At 46.3% G+C, this 19,594-nt stretch overlaps 1 protein-coding gene across 1 annotated transcript in view; it reads right to left on the bottom strand.

Annotated features, from left to right (window-relative positions):
- The window catches only part of LOC147685423 (syntaxin-binding protein 4-like), a 986,001-nt gene that overhangs the window by 35,024 nt on the left and 931,383 nt on the right, over positions 1 to 19,594 (bottom strand). The window contains exons 18-19 of the mRNA XM_086939786.1: positions 18,341 to 18,390; positions 4,813 to 4,934 (exon numbers count right to left, since the gene is read on the bottom strand). Coding sequence (XP_086795912.1) covers positions 4,813 to 4,934; positions 18,341 to 18,390 — 172 coding nt within the window. The remainder of the gene's footprint in view (positions 1 to 4,812; positions 4,935 to 18,340; positions 18,391 to 19,594) is intronic.

Raw genomic sequence — 19,594 nt, 5'->3', positions numbered from 1 at the left:
AAATCTATGTCTGGATGACCCCACTCATGAAAGAATGGTTGAAGAACTTGCGGATGTAGTTCCCATTTGTGAATTTGTTGTGTCTGCCGACTCAACAGATATGCTATCTGATTGTGAACTGCTGGAAGGTGCTCCACTAACAGATATATGTTTTGTGGAATGGCCCATCTCCAAATGCTCTGTGCGAGTTGGGACAGTTGTAGAGAGTGTGTCCCCCCCTGTTTTTGTATGTAATACATGGCTGTCATGTTGTCCGTCCGTATCAAGACAGCTTTGTTCTGTAGTTGTACTTGGAATGTTTTGAGTGCTAAGAAAATTGCTAGCAGCTCTAGATGGTTGATATGGAACAGTGTTTGTTAACTGTTCCATTGTCCTTGAGTTGTATGGTGTAGGAGATGAGCTCCCCATCCTGTGAGGGATGCGTCTGCTGTCAGCACTAGTTGTGGAACAGGCTTGAGGAACAGCCACCCCTTTGTCAAGTTTTTGGTGTTCCACCACTGCAGAGAGCAATGTGTGCGGCTGTCTACCAACACCAGGTCTGTTAGTTGCCCTTGTGCCTGGTTCCTTTGCTGTGCTAGACATTCATGTAAAGGGCGCATCTGCAGTCTTGCATATGGTACTATGAAAATGCAAGATGCCATCATGCCTATTAGTCTCATGAACATTATGGCTTGCAGAGATTGTTGCTGTTGAAAGATTATGACCAAGGCTTGAATGCTCTGTATCCTTGCTGGACTGGGATACGCTAGAGCCGTAGATCTATTTACTGATGTATGTGAGAGGGCTGGAGGTGCGACTTGGTGTAGTTTATTGTAAACCCTAAGTCATGCAACGTTTAAATTGTCTGATGTGTGTGTTGGACACACTGATTGAATGACTTAACTTTTATGAGCCAGTCGTCTAGATAAGGGAAGATATGTATTTGTCATCTTCTGAGGTGTGCTGCTACTACTGCTAGGCACTTTGTGAATACTCGTGGTGCTGTTGTCACTCCGAATGGAAGGACTTTGAACTGATAATGTAGTCCTTCCAGTGCAAACCTTAGATACTTTCTGTGAGCAGGATGTATGGGAATGTGGAAATAGGCGTCCTTTAGGTGTAGTGTCTTAAGGAAATCACCTTGTTGCAGCAGTGGGAGCACTTGCTGTAAAGTGATCATATGAAAATGATCTGATTGTATGTAATGATTGAGGGGTCAGAGGTCGAGAATTGGTCTTAGTGTCCCGTCCTTCTTGGGAATTAGAAAATACAGCGAGTAAACCCCTGTTCCTTGTTCTTGTAAAGGAACTAATTGTATTGCGTCCTTTTGTAAAAGTGACAGAACTTCTTGTTTGAGCAGAGTAAGGTGTTCTGTAGACATTGGACGCTGCCTGGGTGATATGTGTGAAGGGGTTGCTGTAAGTTCCAGGCAGTAGCCATACTGGATAATGTGTCTTACCCACTTGTCTGTTGTGATGGAGTTCCAGACAGGCAGGAATTGTGTTAATCGGTCCCCCACAGGAGTGAAATGCTGTTGGGGGAGCAGAGTGAAGTCACTGTTTTGTGGTGGAAGAGGATTGATTACTGTTGTTACCCCGACCTCTTTCCTTGTTGTTATATCCTCCTCTAAAATATCCCTTATTAGAAGATGTTTGTGTGTTGGATTTGAAAGATGTTGTGTTGTCTGCACCGGTTTGTTTGGGGCCCCCTCTATAGAAGGAGCGACGAAAGGAACCTCTAGTTTGTGTGGACAGTAAAGCTCCCATAGATTTGGCAGTGTCTGTACCCTTCTTCATTTTCTCCAGTGCTGTGTCTACCTCTGGTCCAAACAATTGGTTTTGATTAAATGGCTGATTTAAAATGGGAGTTTGGACTTCTTGTCTTCTAAGTACTACACTAGTATTTACAGCTCTAGATGCAGTATCGGCAACGTTTAGTGCGCACTTGATTGAGGCATTAGAAGCATTAGAGGCATTAGGAATGAATTTGCCTTCTTGTATAAGATCATTTGCTTGTGCCTTATATTGGTCAGGTAGATGGTCTAGCAGTTTCTCTAACTGATCATAATGAGCCCTATCATATCGGGAAAGGAGGGCTTGTGTATTATCTATGCGCCATATGCTGGTAGCTTGTGCGGCTATTCTTTTGCCTGAGGCATCTATGACCTGGGATTCTTTGTCAGGTGGAGGTGCCTCACCTGAAGTTTGTGAGTTTGCTCTCTTCCTAGCATTGCAGCCAACTAGGGAATCTAATGGTAGTTGCCCTTTAATGTAGGCTGATCTGCAGGTGTAGGCCTAGGGTTTAAAATCCTAGTACGTACAGGGCCTTTAAAATTTTCTGGAGCATGTTTGATGACCCCTTTAATCATAGGAAGAATTTGAACAGATCTCTGTGATTGTTCAAATGTATCTAATAGGAAATCTTCCTCTGCCTCGTCAGAATGCATAGTGACCCTATGGTAAATGGCAGCTCTGTTCAATAGGTGCTCAAATCCAATGTTATCTTCTGGGGGAGAAGGTTTTGATGGGTATGACTGTGGGTCAGGAATGTCTAGTATATCCTGTGGGTTTGCGTACTCCCAGACTGTTTCATCTGTAGGGTATGGGAAAGGTTCATCTGTGTCCATTCCTCCTCCTAAACTATACTCATCATCATTTTGTGGTGAGTGTGGTCATAAAAGAGGGGAATGTGAAGGAGAAATCTGTGGTGAATTGTTAAGAGGAGCAGGAGATGAAGGAGAAGGAAGTATAGGTGAAGAAGGTTTTGGAGCCGAGACTTCTTTCGATTTTGGTGCCGAGGGAGCTGGTGGGATCGGCACATGCAGCTTGCTTGGTACCGAGGTACCAGAAGGCTTAGTTAGTTTCTTTGGAGCCAAGCTCGATGGCGGGGCTGTCGAAGTGGTTTTTTGGTCGCGACTGGACACTGGAGGTGGAGTGTTGACCTTTGCCATTGATTTGGGTGCTGTGTGTGGTGCAGGGGCAGTAGTACTCACGCGCTGACCCGATGGTATGGAGTCATCTTAGTCGTCTGCCTCTGATACGATCTGGAGATCATTTGAATCTTCTTCGGGAACGAGCGGAACCTCCTCGTCGAAGATATCCACCGGTTCCGGAGTTGACCTCTGCATGTCGTGTCGATGAGCCCTCCGATCCCTGACGGTTTTCTTGGATCGAAAGGATGCGCAGGCTGTACAGCTGGATTTGTCATATTCTGGTGAGAAGCACAGGTTGCAGAGCTCGTGGTGGTCACTGCATGGAAACTTTGCTCCACACCCGTGGCATTTCTTGAATGGCATCCTTTCCATGAGGTGTAGGCTTCATGGCGTGGATAGGCCCAACGGCACGTGTCGACGACCGGAATCCAGCTGATGGAATCAAAACGATGTTAGTCGGTATCGAAGTTAGTTTGAAGAGTTGTGGGAAGTTTTTTGCGCTTCGAAGTGCTTGAAAAGTCGATTTCTAGCCGTAGCGGAAAACTTTCATCCGAACACAGTGGCGGAAAAAACCAATCTAAGAATGGAGCCAAAGCCCATGCGCACTATCGTCCAAGGGAGTAGTCACCTATCTTGTGACTACAAAAGACTTCTTCCAAGAGGACAACAACATGTAATCATCCGAGCCCAACACCAGGTGGCGATCTAATGCATAGTGTAGTATCTGCAGCTCATATGCCTAGAACATACTTTTTTCCATTTATTTTCAGCCCTGAAGAATGCAGCATGTACAGCAGCGAAACACATGCTAGGTGAAAATATTGTGTTTTAGGAATAAGTCAACTGTAAACCATTTGTGGAAACATTTTGTAAAGATATGGAATCATATTTTCTGACTAACGCTGTTTTGTCATTTTCTATAATCTGTCTGGAATAAATTTGAATAAGAATTAGATAATTGGATGTCTATTTGTGAATCTGTTGTATTATTGTTACAAATCAGCTCCCTGTGAAACCTTTAGTTTGTGTCATATATAAGCTACTAGGCCAGCTGAGCGATACAGGTGGAATGGCTTTACCAGATATGTGTAAGTATTACTGGGCCTCACAGATGAGGGTCTTGCTGGATTAAAGATCTAGAATGAATGAGAAAATCTGGGTACATATGAATAGAGTGGTGGTGGGCCCATCTCTATGGGATCCCATCTGGAAGCCCAAGAGAGACCGGCCTCCTAATGCATACCCTAGTACACCTACATCCACAACTCTCCAAATGTGGAATAAACTACACCAACAGCTATAGCTGACCACTTGCCTATCTCTCCAGACCTCCAGTCACTTCAATAACTCCTTCACACTGGCATTACAACCAGATCAATTTGCGAAGTGGCGGGAGGGGGATTGCAATTTTATCACTTTTTATTTTTTGCTACAGCAAGGTTAAATCTTTTGAGGAATTTATGGAGGAGTTTCCGAGTTTACAGGTGCTTTTTGGATTCTGAACGAGGGAGGATACTGGGAGGATGGACCTGTGAGTTGCCCATGTTATACAACCAGTAATGGCGTTATGACATTTGCAATCTACATCGTTTGGGGGACTTTTTTACTTTTTTACTGTAATCTATGTGCAGTACCATGCAAAGGGTTTATGTTGCCTGAGATCGAGCCATGAATGGGTTTTCTTTTACGCTTCTGTTATGAAAGATGATGAATGCTTTTAGCTTACCGAGTTCTTGAAAACATCGAAGGAAATGGTTTTAAAACAAAAATGATCTCAAATCTATGGGTAGCAAGTAATAGTACCACATATTGTAGACCACCACATTTGCAGCAACAAAGTAACCCAAAACACCACTTGCCCCACCAGAATCTGAATAACTGACAGAGAAGCAAATACTCACCATCCTTTATGTGTAGTATCTCGCTAGCTTCTGATACAAGCATTTCAATGAGTTCAGATGATGGAAGAAATAGACGAGCTGATACTGAAGAACGGTCATCTTGCTGATGTTTGCAAGCACTGCTGCAATAAATAACAGCCAGTTAGACTATTTTAATATATGGAGGGAAGACAGGTGTGTGTGAGCTTTGGATGCTATAAAACAACTAGGGGGCATATTACCAACAACTAGCGATAATTTTTGTCTCTAATTTGTTTAGAGACAAAAATTATCGCCGCACATCGGCGGTTTCTATCGCAGATAAACCTTGCTATTAGCAAGGTTTATCGCAAATGCGATAAAAAACGGCCGCAATGCATGAATATCGCTGAAAAGTCAGCGATATTCATGCATTATCGAGCAAATGCTCTTAGCCATGTTATCCACCTCCCATTGGATAACATGGCTAAGAACTGCTCAGGGCAGGTGTTAGCTTTTGGAGATATTCACGCTTAGCGCGAATATCTCCAAAAGTTGGTAATAGGAGATAGCGATGTTAGGGACTGTTTCCAGTCGCTAACATCTTGGCACGCCCACTTTGCATGTCATTAGTGATAAATATCACTGGCATGCAAAGCGGGGCCCAAGATGGTCGCTATCTCCTATTAGCTGTCACTAACTGGTGTTAGCGACAGCTTGGTAATAGGGAGATAATTTTATCTCCGCTTTCTTGGCTTTTAAAGCCAAAAAAGCGGAGATAAACCCCCTTGATAATATGCCCCACAGTTCACTATATTTGTGAATTCTTGTTAATGTCTCAGAGAGCTAAAACTGGAAAAGCCTGGTCACCTCTATACCCATCTTCCCGAGAGTAACGAAATGAGGAGCTCTTAAACAGTGGGCCTACGTTTTGTTTTCATGATATGAAAGTCCCACATAACAGTTTTGTTCCTGTGGCAGACACACCAACAATGATGGCTAGTTTCTTTAAATTTCTAGCATTTTTGCAGCCATGCAAAAAGATAAGCTACCCCACAAAGTTGGACCAGCCTCCTCCCTCACTGAGGATGAGGATTTTCATTTTTACCCTACAGCTTAAAGCTAGAGTGACTATCTCAACACTAATGTAGCACACAAACTACCCTCCCCAGGCGCTTTGCAGCAAACACCACTGAGGTAGAAATAATAAATAGTTAATGGTTTCTTAGATTCCAACCACTGCCTCCCTGATTCAGGCCTTTCTAGGTAAAGGTTAGCTGTGTATCATCCATGTGCATATAGAAATGTGACCCTGACTGAAAGAGTAATTTGGCAAGGCATTGCATGTATATATTAAATAATAAAGGCTAAATATTTAGTCATGAATGTAATCACAGCTGGCCTTGCTAGGCTGGAAGGAGAAAAGAGGCAAGGAGATAAGTTAACATCTGCTCTCAAGGTGGGAGGTGAACCATTCAAGTACAGTCCTGAGACAGATACAGTGGTCATTCCAGTGGAAAGTATTGATAGGTTGATGGTGTCAAAGGCTCTGGAAATATCGAACAGCATCAACACTCTGACTCCACTGCCATACAGTAGACGTCTGAGGTTGTCTCTGACTGATAGTACCATTAGATCTGTATTTCTTCTGTGTCAAAAATGAGCTTGCAGGGTATTTGGAACATCATTTCCCTAAATGAAATCTAGTAGAGAGGCATAGATCATACTCCGTAAAAGCATTCCTAGGTAGGGGAGGAGGAAGATCGGATATTTCGATGTATTATAATCTCCAATTCAGAAAATGAATTCAGTCTTGTGTTATGAAGTGGCAAGATGCCTAAAATGCTCTGCACAATTAGTCTTATTCACCAATGTATAAAGAAGCATCCAAACAAATGTCAAAGTCAAAGTCAAAAGATACTTTATTTGGGCCTCACAAGACCATAAAAGCACATATAAAACATTTACAATTCATTAGAATTTATCACTATAGAAATGTTTCTATACACATAAATATAAAAACTTCTAAAAAAATAAAAGGATAAAATATTAAAAAGCTTAGTAGGCATTGTGTATCTCAGACATGAGATATAAAGTCGAATGGATTAAGAGGTCAGAGTAAATAAAATGAGGTGTCGGGGTCTATGGAAAGTATAAAGAATGGGCAGTTTAAACTTGTACTGCACGACGAGCACACCACATTGAAAAAAGATAACGGGACACAGAATAAACAAAGGCATGCCAGTGTCGTATTTCAGGATGCTATAGGCCTGTAGGCAATGGGAGGTTCCAAGATTCCTGCAAAGCTGTCTTAGTCAACGGGCCTTATTACCTTGTAGGTAGGGCAAAATAACAACACATACAGGTCGGTCTCCGTACAGTTTTTGCAAAACGGACAAGCTTTCGTCTGGCTACCCCCCACTTAAAGGTGACAGCATGTAAGGGGAGTACGCCATGCCTGAACTGCATGTAGAGTTTTTTGGCTAGGAAGGGATGTATATCATCAATGTTAGGTTCTAGGAGGTATGAAGATTTAACATCTAGGAAGGATCTAGTAAGTGTGCCTGTCCTGAGGCCCCTCTGGAGTAAGTTGAGGTGGTGATTCATAAAGTTTTTTATCAGGACTTTTCTTTGTCTAACCAAAGAGCTTTTTTCTGGGCTATTCCATAAATCTCCCATTCCGAAGGCTGCAAAGTAATTCTTAATATAGTTAATCCAGGAGATTTTGCTTGCCCCCCTATGATTGGCCACCTCCCTCAGTTCCTCCTTGTACTTGGATAACTCTGGGGTGCTCCATAATCGACGCCAGTGAAGTAGGGATCTGAGCACTACCTCCTGTGCCATTGGGCTCACGCCCAAGTCAATACGGAGAAGAGTTAAGGGGGTGCTATTAGGAAGGCCCACCAACTATCTAAGGAAAGAATTTTCAATCCTTGCGAGTTGTTCAGTTGGCCTAAGGCCCCATAATTCGGCTCCGTACAAGGCGGCCCCTCTAGCTTGTGCCTTGTAGATTTCCAGCACCGGCCTCAGAATTTTGCGTACACACTTCCTCTGCTGTTTCACGAGGCCCCCTGACGTTTGTGTCAGCTTAAGACAAACCTTCCTGATTTGGTCTCCCCACTCCATATTCTTGTTGAGGGTTAGGCCCAGATAGTCACAGACAGAGACTTTCTCTAAAGATTCTCTGGCTGGTTGTGGATTGGGACGCGTTGAGTGGCCTGCATTGAACACAATATATTTTGTTTTCTGTGTATTTATTTCCTGGCCCCTGTTCTTGCAAAATAAGAAAAAAATATCCAGTGCCCTTTGCATACCCATCGGTTATTTTGCCAGCAGGAGGGTATCGTCTGCGAACATCAAGGCAGATACCTTGCGGCCCGCTAATTTTGGTGCGTCGAGATCCCCTCCAGCTGCCAAAGCCTCCACTAGGCCATTTATAAAGAGACAAAAATGGGTAGGGGTTAGTACACACCCCTGTCTCACACCTCTCTCTGTGGGTATGCGATCGGTGAGGTCTCCATTTTTTCCAAATCAAGGGGTCGATTATGATCGCGGACGGACTTGCGTCCGTCCGCGATCACTGAGGAGGAGGGGACGTCCGCATGGGCTGCAGAGTCCCCTCCTGTGCGATTAGGATGTGACCGCCACCCGCAGTGAAGTTACACATGCTTTTCCACAGCGGAAAATTCGCCGCGGAAAAGCATGTTTTACATCCCATCCTAATCTGCCTGACGGTGTCTGAGGGACACCGTCACCAGATTAGAGCCTTTCCGCCGCGGTTGTAAGCCAACCACGGCGGAAAAGCTGCGGACGGAAACCAGGACCCACCAGCCATCCTAATGTGGCGGTGGGTCTTTGGTCAGTCCGCTGCGGTTTTTACGCATCCTCTTGGCCGGCGGTGGCTTCCGCCAGCCCCGAGGATGCGGAAAAACCGCAATCCTAATGAGCCCCCTAATTTGGGCATAGTTATTCATATGCAATCTTTTCAGAATCTCACATAAGTAGGGAGGCGCTCCTAGATCGTACAAAATAGCCCATAGTTTTTCTATGGGAACTAGATCAAAGGCCGAATTCAGGTTCACAAAAATCATACAGAGACTGCCACCCTCCAAGATTACTGTTTTCCAGTGCAATAGTTGCAACCTGAAAACTGAAAAAGGATGTTTTAGTAAGAATACCGGCCTGGTAGGGGGTAAGAATAGAAAAGCTCTCCATCCAATTCTGCAAACGCTCCAGAAGCACTCGAGCGAAGCTTTTTTGTGCAGCATCGATGAGGCTAAGGGGCCGATAGTTTGCAGGAAGGAGGGGTGAGCCCTTCTTAAAAATAGGGATAGTTTCAGCCCCTAGCCATGTTATAGGGATCTCCATTCCCTGTAATATAGCGTTAAATATACGCCAGAGATAGGGGGCCCAGACACTAGGTTCATTACGATAGAGGTCTCCCGGGATCTTATCAAGCCCCGGGGCCTTAGCAGGTATGACTCGGGCAATAGCAGCCGTAACCTCTTTTAGAGAAATTGCCGGAATTTTTAAACTGAGTAGATGTGTGAGAGAGGTGGAGGTTTAGGCATGCTGAAGAGCACCCTATTCCCTGGAGTAAAGTGACTGAAAGTGTGCAGTCCAGACCTCGGCGCCCAAGTTTGGTTTAAAAGCATGTTTGTCCTCCTTTGTATCTGAGCTTATTCATTTCCAACAGGTCCTCATGTCTCTCCTGTTTAGAACATCTCTCAGACTGTTGCACTTCCCACTTTTCTATTTCCCACTCCTTTTTTAGGTTTCGCTGGGGGGCGGAGCCGTTAGGCTCCTCCTCCAGCGAAATCTGTAGTTTCTAGTATGGGTGACTTTAACCCGCCTCTCTGCTTCATTGGCTAGCTCCATAAATGGAGGCTAGCCATTGGAACAGAGAGGCGTCCGTCAATGCCGGACCAGACACGGGGGCGTTCCCGAGATTCTTTGGCTTTTGCCGACGTCACGCGACGCCGGGAACGCCCCCGTGTCTGGTCCGGCATTGCCGGCACCCGCCTTCCGTCGTCAGCGTCTCTCCTCCCCCTTTCCCGCCCCCTCCCGCTTGTTATATTTTTATTTACGGGTGCCACCCCGTTTTTATTTAATTATTGGAGGCCGGTGCCCACCCGGCATTGCTCCGTGTTGATTTCACCGCCGCTGGCCCGGAGATCGAGCAAGAGGAGCTGCGCCCGCCTCCCTGCCAAGGGCCGCGCTGCCATTGGCGGCCCTCAGCGCAGGAAGCCAGGCACGCAGTGGTGCGACGTGGGCGGGGCCTCGAGGCGGCCATTTCCGCTTCCCCCTGCCCGGGGGAAGCCTGCTGGTGGTTCGTTGCCGGTCTCCCGTGTGGAGAGGGAGACCGGAAAAGTATAAACCCCTCCCTTAATCCCCTGCCCCGCAGTTACACCCCAGACCCGAAGGACTTCCTTTGATGCCGCTTCTGCTGTTCGAGGGTTCCCTCCTCCCTCCCGACGTCCGTGTCTTTTCCCGCCCCCCTCGTCCTCTCCCGCCCCCCCGTGTCCTCACAAACAAATATTGGTATCCCGTCCCGCCCGCGGGTTTCTTCAGCCGGCCGGCCAATCCCAGCGCGGCCGGCCGGAAGTGCCCGCCCCCCCCCCCCCTGCCGCCCAGCGCGAGAAGAGGAGCGACGGCGAGCGCTGGAAGTCTGCGCTGCTCCCGGCCGGGTGACAGCAGACTGGGAGCCCAGAGAGGAACTCCCGCAGCACCCGGGTGAAGCGAGGCGGGACTGGCCTGCCACCCCGGCCGCCTCACTTGGAAGGAGGAAGAAGCGGGCGAGGGTGGGGGGCTAACCGGACAGGAGCGGAGGGCCGGCCAGCCGAGGAAGTCCAGGTGAGTGGTTCCTTTCCTGTCCCCCCTCCGCTACTGACGCTATAATTTCCTGATTTTGAACTGAGAGGGAAAGCAGGCAGCCTGCCACCCCGCGGGCTGCGGGGGCTGCCCCGCCTCGCAGGGCCTTGTGATCGATGTCGCTTTCATAACTGTGTGAAAGTCAATGAATGCTTGTGGGAGTTGCACCTTTAAATATGCATTTTTATTTCCATCAAAACTCAAGTTGATCAGTGAAGACCGCCCATGTTTTCTTGACTCCAGAGGACATGTGGACCAGGCTCCATGCCAAGGTACTGGCTCAGAATCCCTCCGAGACCGTGGCCACTGGGGAATATCCACGGGGGAATAGGCGATAGAAGTGGAGAACCATTAAGGTCCGTTAGGGCCAGGCAGCGGTAGGGACGTAGGCACTGGTTGTGAAAGAGTTCTTGCTGCACAGCCCAAACCCCCTTTGCCCTTTTGTGAATGGAGCAGCCTTCAGAGTCTGACTCACACACGCGTGGTTCTGGGTCTTCAACAGATGGTGTCCGCTGGGGCCTGAAACTCACTCCACAGGCAGGCGATGACTTGTAGTTCATGTCAAACTGGGCCCCATGTCCTCAAGCTTATTGAATTGGACTGCTGGCAGGATTGAACAGCACCTAAGCCTCTAAGATTCTGGCGGGCTGACTGATGGGCCTGCACCAAGGAGATGATGGGCACTTGCTCTTTCACTCTATACAGAGATTCCAAAGTGGACATGTTTCACCCATTCAACCGTTTATCTAATTATTATTTACTCATAAAGGGTGCATGGCCAGGGACTTGAATGTCACCTGATATGGGGGCGGATGCTTGCCATGTTGTTTTTGTTGTTTTATGTTTGTTTTTATTGAGCCTTTTCACACTGTCGAGTAACTTTGGTATGCATATTAATGGCGGAGAGGGTTACGATACAAGAGTGTGAGCAGTGCTGGACACGAGATGCATGAGAGCTTTGGGCCAATGTGCGCTACCGGGAATACACATTACCGTCGCATGCCATGAGAATACGCACACAGATAGTCTTACCCCACAATACAATGTGATAACATGGAATGTGAGTGGTTCGGTAACTCCTTTTAAATGATGCCAAATTTATGCCTACCTCAAGCACTGTCATGCATATTTTGCCATGTTAGAAGAAATGCGTTGAACACTTACAGAACTCCAAAAGGTCCACACCCACTGGCGGGCACAGGTCTGTAGCACATACTTATTGGCATTTGCATGAGGAGAGCTTATATGGATCATTTCTGGGGTCCCCTATGTGGTGGATAACTTCGGTGCGGGTTCCGGAGGGAGATATGTAATAACGGAGGAACAGCTAGACTTGGCCCAGCTGACTCTAGTAGGGGAATGTGCATCTAGCTCAGTGCATTTTTTTACTCTGATTTTTAATGCTTCGGTAAAAACAGCAACTTACCAAAATATATGGAAGTATGCACTATTTCTCCCTTTAGCCAAAAAAAAGCTGGCCTTGAGGCATCTACTCTAGCAAATTATCGTCCCATCTAACTGCTGCCATTGATGGCCAAAATATTTGACAAATTGGTCAACTGTAAGGTTTCCTCCTTCTTGGAGGATAACTTGCTTGACCCTTCCCAGTTTAGAGTGAATACCTGCACCGAGAATACGCTCATTGCAGTTTTGGATAATATTAGGCTAAAGGTAGATCAGGGTTCAATGGCTCATTTCTTTACAATAGACCCCAGTCCATCCAGCTGGGCCAATTTAGATCTCTTCCCCATACCTCCGAATATGGTGTATGTTGAACCACTGGCCAATCTGGTTAAAAAGTGGATCTTTGACATTTGCTCTTATGCTAACGACGATCAGCTGATCATGTTCTTGGGCGACGGTCCGTCTAATACCAAGCAAGATCTGGCAGGCTGTCTCTCGGTGGTGGCTGGCTGGATGTCAGTGCACTACCTGAAGCTCAATGCAGAAAAATGTTAAATCCTGCTGTTTGGTGGTGCTGAAAACGCATTGAATGATTCCTGGTTGCCTCCTTCGCTTGGCACCGCTCCAGTGCAGAAAAAAGTAGAAGAAAATCATGGTATCATTGTAGATCAACACCTCACCATGAAAGATCAGGTGTTGGCGACCTTCGGCAGTTGTTTTGAACTGCTTAAGCTTCTTAGAAAATTGTGTAGATGGATTCCGATGGATTGACGCTGTATGGTTGTTCAGGCTTTTATAATCAGTCGCCCAAGTATGGAAATGCATTATATATGGGAATGGCAGACTATCTGTTTACCTCCAAACGATGTTGTAGTTAATAGGCAGGCTGTGGGTCACGTGCACCATTGCAGAGGGTGTGCAATTCATGAGCAAGCTACGTAGTCCCATGATGATTGTTTTGGCTACATTGTGTTTGTGGTGTATTTGTGTGTGTATTGTGTTTGTTTTCCATGCTAGGTATAAACCGTGGGCAGGATGGGGCTGTCACATGCTTCTCACCATGGTTTGCTTTGTGAGTGTGGTAAATAAGGATGCCTACTTGTGCTTGTTGGACAGAGGGAGGGGTGTGCCCTGTATGCTGTGTATCTAGTGTCTGCTGACTGTGTCTATAGTGTCTGTGAAGTAATGTGCAGTATATTCTACCAGTCAGCTGGAAGAGCGAAGAAGTAGTGCTGAACTGCTGTCAACGTGTTCCTGGTGGGGGTTTATTGCCAGTGGACTTACTTCGTACAACCCACTTCTTGTGCCACATCGATATGCGCAGGTATGGCTTGATACGTGCTGTGGTCAGTTCCTTTCAGCCGTCTGCATTGGACATCTTGCTCTATATGAAGACAGCTATGGACTGAATTTCTGCTTGTAACTACCCCTCTTTGTGTCGACTTCTAGTAATAAATCTCCATTTGTGATACATTTTACCCGGATATATTGCTTACTTCGTCATTACGCTCCATTCACTATTGAACAATGAAAGTAAAAGTACATGACCTAGGAGATTCCTGTACGTTTACCCCCTTTTTAGGTCTGGCTTGATAGCCCATCTGCTGCGAGACCTTCTGTGATCATCAGGGGTACTACATAGAGTTGCTCCGGCTACGCACACATGTTGGTTGTCAGAAGCACAGCATGTGATTGGACATCAGTTGTAGTAGTCCGCCTAAGATATTGTTTAATTGCACTTATGAGTCATGCACCGTTCATGATATGCTTTATAGGTACTTTATTTTCCCCACATCGCCAAGGACTCGACCATCCCTCAGCACTGACACCGCAAGCTTTAATAACCACAGAGCTAAGGTTGAAAACAGTAGTGTCCGTCTGTCTGTGTGCCTGTAGTGTCCGTCTGTCTGTGTGCCTGTAGTGTCCGTCTGTCTGTGTGCCTGTAGTGTCCGTCTGTCTGTGTGCCTGTAGTGTCCCGCTGTCTGTGCGCCTGCAGTGTCCATCTGTCTGAATGCAATGTCCGTCTATCTGTGTGCCTGCGGTGATCGGCTGTCTGCCTGCCTGCAGTGTCCGTGGTCCGTCTGTCTGTGTGCGTGCAATGTCAGCCTGTCTGTGTGTCTGCAGTGTCCGAGGTCCGTCTGTCTGTCTGTGTGCCTCCAGTGTCCGTCTATCTGTGTGCCTGCAGTGTCTAAGGTCCGTCTTTCTGTGTGCGTGCTGCAATGTCAGCCTGTCTGTTCGTTCCCCCAGCAAAAAAAAGTGAGCAACCACTGTCAAGGAAACCACAGTGTCATGGAGCAGCCCCTCTCCTATCTGTTCCTTCCTTCAACAAATCTCGCACAGGGTGAAACGCCGAAGATGCACCACTCCGTGCCAGCAGGAATAAGAGGACTTTGCAAACAGCAAAAAAAAAAATGGAGCACATTAAAACTTGGCTGCGCAGCCATGTAAGAGGCAGGGCATGTCTGCGCTTGTGCAAAGTAGTATATTATAACCAGCCACGTAAGAGGGCCGATCTGCGCTTGCGCAGAGTCCCCATCTCCAGACCTCACACGCGTCACCCAGCATCACAGGCACTGGTCACGCTCGAACCCGCGCCATCTTAAACCTTTGCACCTAGGATCTCCGTGCAAACCAGAGCGCTCCACAGCCCGGGGATGAAGTGCTGTGTAAATGTCACAGTGCAGTACATGGTATAGGCCAATTCTACTACAGTACCTGCTTCAGTGCACACTTGCACTGAGAACAACTGCTGTGCTGTGACAGCTGTGTGGGCGGATGGCTGTGAGAGCTGTGTGGGCTGTGAGAGCTGTGTGGGCTGTGAGAGCTGTGTGGGCTGTGAGAGCTGTGTGGGCTGTGAGGGCTGTGAGAGCTGTGTGGGCTGTGAGAGCTGTGTGGGCTGTGAGAGCTGTGTGGGCTGTGAGAGCTGTGTGGGCTGTGAGAGCTGTGTGGGCTGTGAGAGCTGTGTGGGCTGTGAGAGCTGTGTGGGCTGTGAGAGCTGTGTGGGCTGTGAGAGCTGTGTGGGCTGTGAGAGCTGTGTGGGCTGTGAGAGCTGTGTGGGCTGTGAGAGCTGTGTGGGCTGTGAGAGCTGTGTGGGCTGTGAGGGCTGTGAGGGCTGTGTGGGCTGTGTGGGCTGTGAGGGCTGTGAGGGCTGTGAGGGCTGTGAGGGCTGTGAGGGCTGTGAGGGCTGTGTGGGCTGTGAGGGCTGAGAGCTGTGTGGGCTGAGAGAGCTGAGAGCTGTGTTGGGCTGAGAGCTGTGTGGGCTGTGTTGGGCTGAGAGCTGTGTGGGCTGTGTCGGCTGTGGGCTGTGTGGGCTGAGAGAGCTGTGTGGGCTGTGAGAGCTGTTGGCAATATAAATAACAATGCCATTTATTTATAAGTAAAAAAAAAAGAAATGTCATGAGCAATGCCAATAACTCTAACTTTTCCAAAGGCGAAACCATTGCATTGTAAATGCTTGTTCCTTCTTTGATTTCAAGTTTATATATTATCCTGTTGCCCTTTATCACCAGCTTGTCATTACTTTTGCTCGCTGCCAACAGGTTTATCTTAGCCGTACGGCATTTGGCATTGTACCAAGGATGTCTAGGAGCACTGCCTGCCTTTGCTTGTAATTTTTTTAAAAAGCTGTCCGCTAAAGCCACCACTAATCCTTGATGATTTTCTGCTATTTTACTGAGGGTGCAGACAGAATCTCTGGACTCACCTAGTTGGATTGCAACCTCCAGATATGGGAAGATTGTTTGGTAAACTAAAGATAGTCTATCTTGGGATTCGCATAGGGTGCCCCATCTTACTCTCCTCCTGCATCTAGTAAGGATTGGCCCTGCTGTTTCCAACAGTTGGCCCTTTGGGCCTTCTCCAATACATGGGGAGTCCATTTCTAGGATTAGAGCATTGTGATCACTATCGAATCTAGGAACAATCTTAAAGTTGGCCAACCAATGCCAAGATTTAGTATTCACCATGATATAATCTAGGATTGAAGGGGAACACAACCTATTATAGGTGAAATTGGCCGGACTGTCAGCGTTTAAGCGCCCATTACACGCCCTAAACAAGTAATTCGGAGTGAGGGTGTTCAGTTGAACAACTAATGGTGTCCATGCCCGTGCTGGCTGTGCATTGGCCACTGGAATGGCCCAGTGCAGATCCTCATTTTTTGGTTCGTCAGCCTCCAAGTTCCTAAATGGTTCATACTGACAATTGAAATCGCCAGCCAAAATCACTATGTCATAGTCAATAACTGTGGCTATGAATGATGATGATTTGTCTAGGGTGGGGGACTTTTGCCCATGTCCGGTTGGCCGCGCGTACACATTAATGAGCACTAACCTTGGCCTGGATGGGGAGCTCAGAATAACACATAGAATATCACTAAATGATGTCTCCACCTGCTTCCCCGTGCAACCGAAGTGTGTAGCAACCCAAGTGATAAGTCCCCCAGATGGTTTGCCCTTCCCCCGGATGTGGCGGGTATGGCATAAGTTGTGTAGCCGGGTCTATGGATTGTCTCCCTGGCCCAGGTTTCCTGCAACATACATATATCTGAGTCTTTGATAAGGGCACCCCACTCTGGATTATCTATTTTAGAGCAGAGAACTGCCACATTCCACTTTAGGATTTTGAGCTTTGGTGAGAGGTTTGTGGGGTTGCTGTAGTTTTCAGATTCCCTATCCAATAGCCAGTGGACACCCCCAGCTATGGACTCATGAGCCTCAGCAATTATTGGAGGTGGGTTCACCAGCTGTAGAACATTTTGGATCTCTGGTGGTAATCAGCCTCCAGGCAGACTTTGGGCCTGAGTTAGAGTCTGACAGAGGTTTACTCCTCCACAAATTTGACAGATATCCCGCCAGCCTTATTTCAAGTGCACCGGCATCTAACACACTTGTTAATAAGGTAATAATAATAATAAGGTAATAATTGTTAATAAGGTAGATTGGATATCCGTCACATTTGAGATGAAACACACCTCCACCAAACTCTAAATCAAATCTTCTGTGTGTAATTTTGAAGGATGCTGTACATCTGTCCAAAATTGGCAGATGACCTGTATACACTATTTAGAGAGTCTACCTGTGCATACATTCTAAATAGGACGGGCAGGACAACCACCAATTTCTGGCAAATGCCCTGCATCTGCCATACTGTAAATGACTTATGAATCCTGTTAGTGACATAAATGGAGTGTCCACTATGTGAAGGATTCGGGAAAGGCTACTTCAGTGATCATATCATACAAGTGGTGCTCGCCTGCTCAGAACTATTTCATGCTCAAATCACCATCTATTCTTTTTTTCTGGTGTAGATAAACCCATGTGCCGCTTTACTTAAAAGTTCAAAGAGCTAAAAGGGATACCTTAGGACAGCACACACTTACCTTTACTCCAGTCTTCAAGGACATTAGTTTGTTTTGGCTGACCACTGGTAAACCCGGATAAGGAGATTACCTCTATATGTGCTTTCTGGGTTTATATTGCATGGCTGCAGTTTTCAAATATATATCAACTGATAAATCAGTGCAAAATTTAAGAATGCCTGAACAGCAGGTTGTGCTGCTAAGGCTTTCTATTCATGCTTTCATCAATGTGAGTTAGGTGGTCATCTATTAAGGGGATGTTATATTTCTAATTGTGAACTCTTACAGTGCTGTGTAATTTACTCTATTGACTTTGAGTGTCCTAAAAGCTGTTAGTAGCAGTGCCGGTCCCATATCGATGTTAGTGCATAGTTGTTTGCTCTTTCCATTAGGCTAGTACAGTCGTCTCTCACCTTCTCATACATGTGCAGGTCTCACCTGAATACATAATGGTTGAAAACCTAGAATCCTCTATCCAAGTGATACTTAACCTTGGAGGCCGTCTGTCTGTGTAAGGCTAGCCCAGTATCTAGGATGGAAGATTGATGTCTGTACATAGAACTGTAAGGGAAGATGGTAACACTGTGTCCGGTCACTGCCTATGAGTTAATAAAGATGAGCTAGAGTAGATGGATGTTACACAAACACTGTATTGTATCCACGTGTGCACTCCACAACCCCCATGGATGAAATTAGGAGAATTTGTCTATCCCACAGAGTTGCGGAACATCCCATAGAAGCGACTGGTACAGTGATTCCTAGTGTTAGCTGCTAACTGTGCTAACATTTTGACAAAACTCTAACAAGTGTGGGTCATGCAAATATTCGTGGCTCTTTTTCTGGTAATGACAGTGTAATTCTGGAGAAAAAAAGTACGAGAACCCAAGATTTCAGCACAGAAGGGGATCAGCACAATTCAGAAAAACATATTCTCACCTTTGTTCATCAGCTGTGGAGTATGGCTTTGTCAGTAGCTTATGGACATTCTGTTGAGAAAGAAAAGGGACAGTGCATTTGGACACAACAAGGATTTATGAGGTTTGCATTTCAGCCTAGATATACCTATCCTCTCCTACCCATAACAGTAGAAAGGAATGAATGTTCCTATGACTCTGCCCCAAATCCAGAGGTGTGTGAATGCATTCCCGAAGTATTGAAACTTCAAGTAAAAATGTATATAAGGGACCTTTCCCTGACGGCAGTGTATACAATACATAGAGTAAGAAATATGTTACAATTTATACAAGAGAGAAAAGCATGCAGAGGCGTTTCCAAACATTCTGGGATGATAATCTGCATATGGGCAGACCCCCATTAAAGCTCCACCTGTCTGAGCATAGACATGACATGAGTTCCACATGCCTGGACACAAATTTGTACCAGTTCCAAATACATTGGTGACCATGGAGTATCTGATTGGACTGTCTGGTCACTTAAGGGCATATGTCACATGTATAAAAGCATAAGGAAAACATATGCACCACATACTAGAGGACAGACAGGACATCAGCTCTGCCTACTTGAGCACATATGGAGCAATTGTTTCACTCAACCCATGAGACACCTACCTGTTAGAACTGGCTTAGAAACAGATTAGGAATCTGTAGCACCTGCCTTAGCAAATATCTTCTCCAAGTGTCAAATCACTCATGGAACATCCATTACACTTGACACATTTAACTCACTTCATCCACCTCTCTGCCTAGAATCTGACTCCCTGAGATTCTATACAGTCTTAAAGATGCATGTTTTCTGAAAGGCCTTTGGAATACATCAGCGCTGACTACCATGTGCGGCTGAACTGTTGACATTATATGATATCTCATGAGGATTTAGTACTCCCATTTTGACCTTCATCTAACCGCTTCCCCGTTCCTCGTTCAGAGCATTGAAGCAGCCACAAAACCAGCTTCATCACTTCTTTCCTATGAATGCAGTAATGTTTCCTGAAAGAAGTATTGACTCTTGTATGGTTTCTTTTTAACTAAAATTATGACTGCATCAATGGAATTACGGCACATGCATCAGAAGGGAGGAGTGCAATGAAAATGAAGGGTCGCGTCTATGCTGTTCAGAGTTGTGAAGTTGTGACTCTAGGCTTTGGTGAATGTGCTAGGGATTGATGGCTCTGACCATGTTCGTATGTTCATGCAACCATCAGTTTTGGAAGCTCCCTGCTGGAAGATCTTA

Source organism: Lissotriton vulgaris, chromosome 10 (genome assembly GCF_964263255.1).
Source record: "Lissotriton vulgaris chromosome 10, aLisVul1.2, whole genome shotgun sequence".
In the NCBI taxonomy this organism is placed as follows: Eukaryota; Metazoa; Chordata; class Amphibia; order Caudata; family Salamandridae; genus Lissotriton; species Lissotriton vulgaris.
The sequence above is the reverse complement of the archived record's forward strand: the minus strand, read 5'-3'. Positions and strand labels throughout refer to the sequence as shown.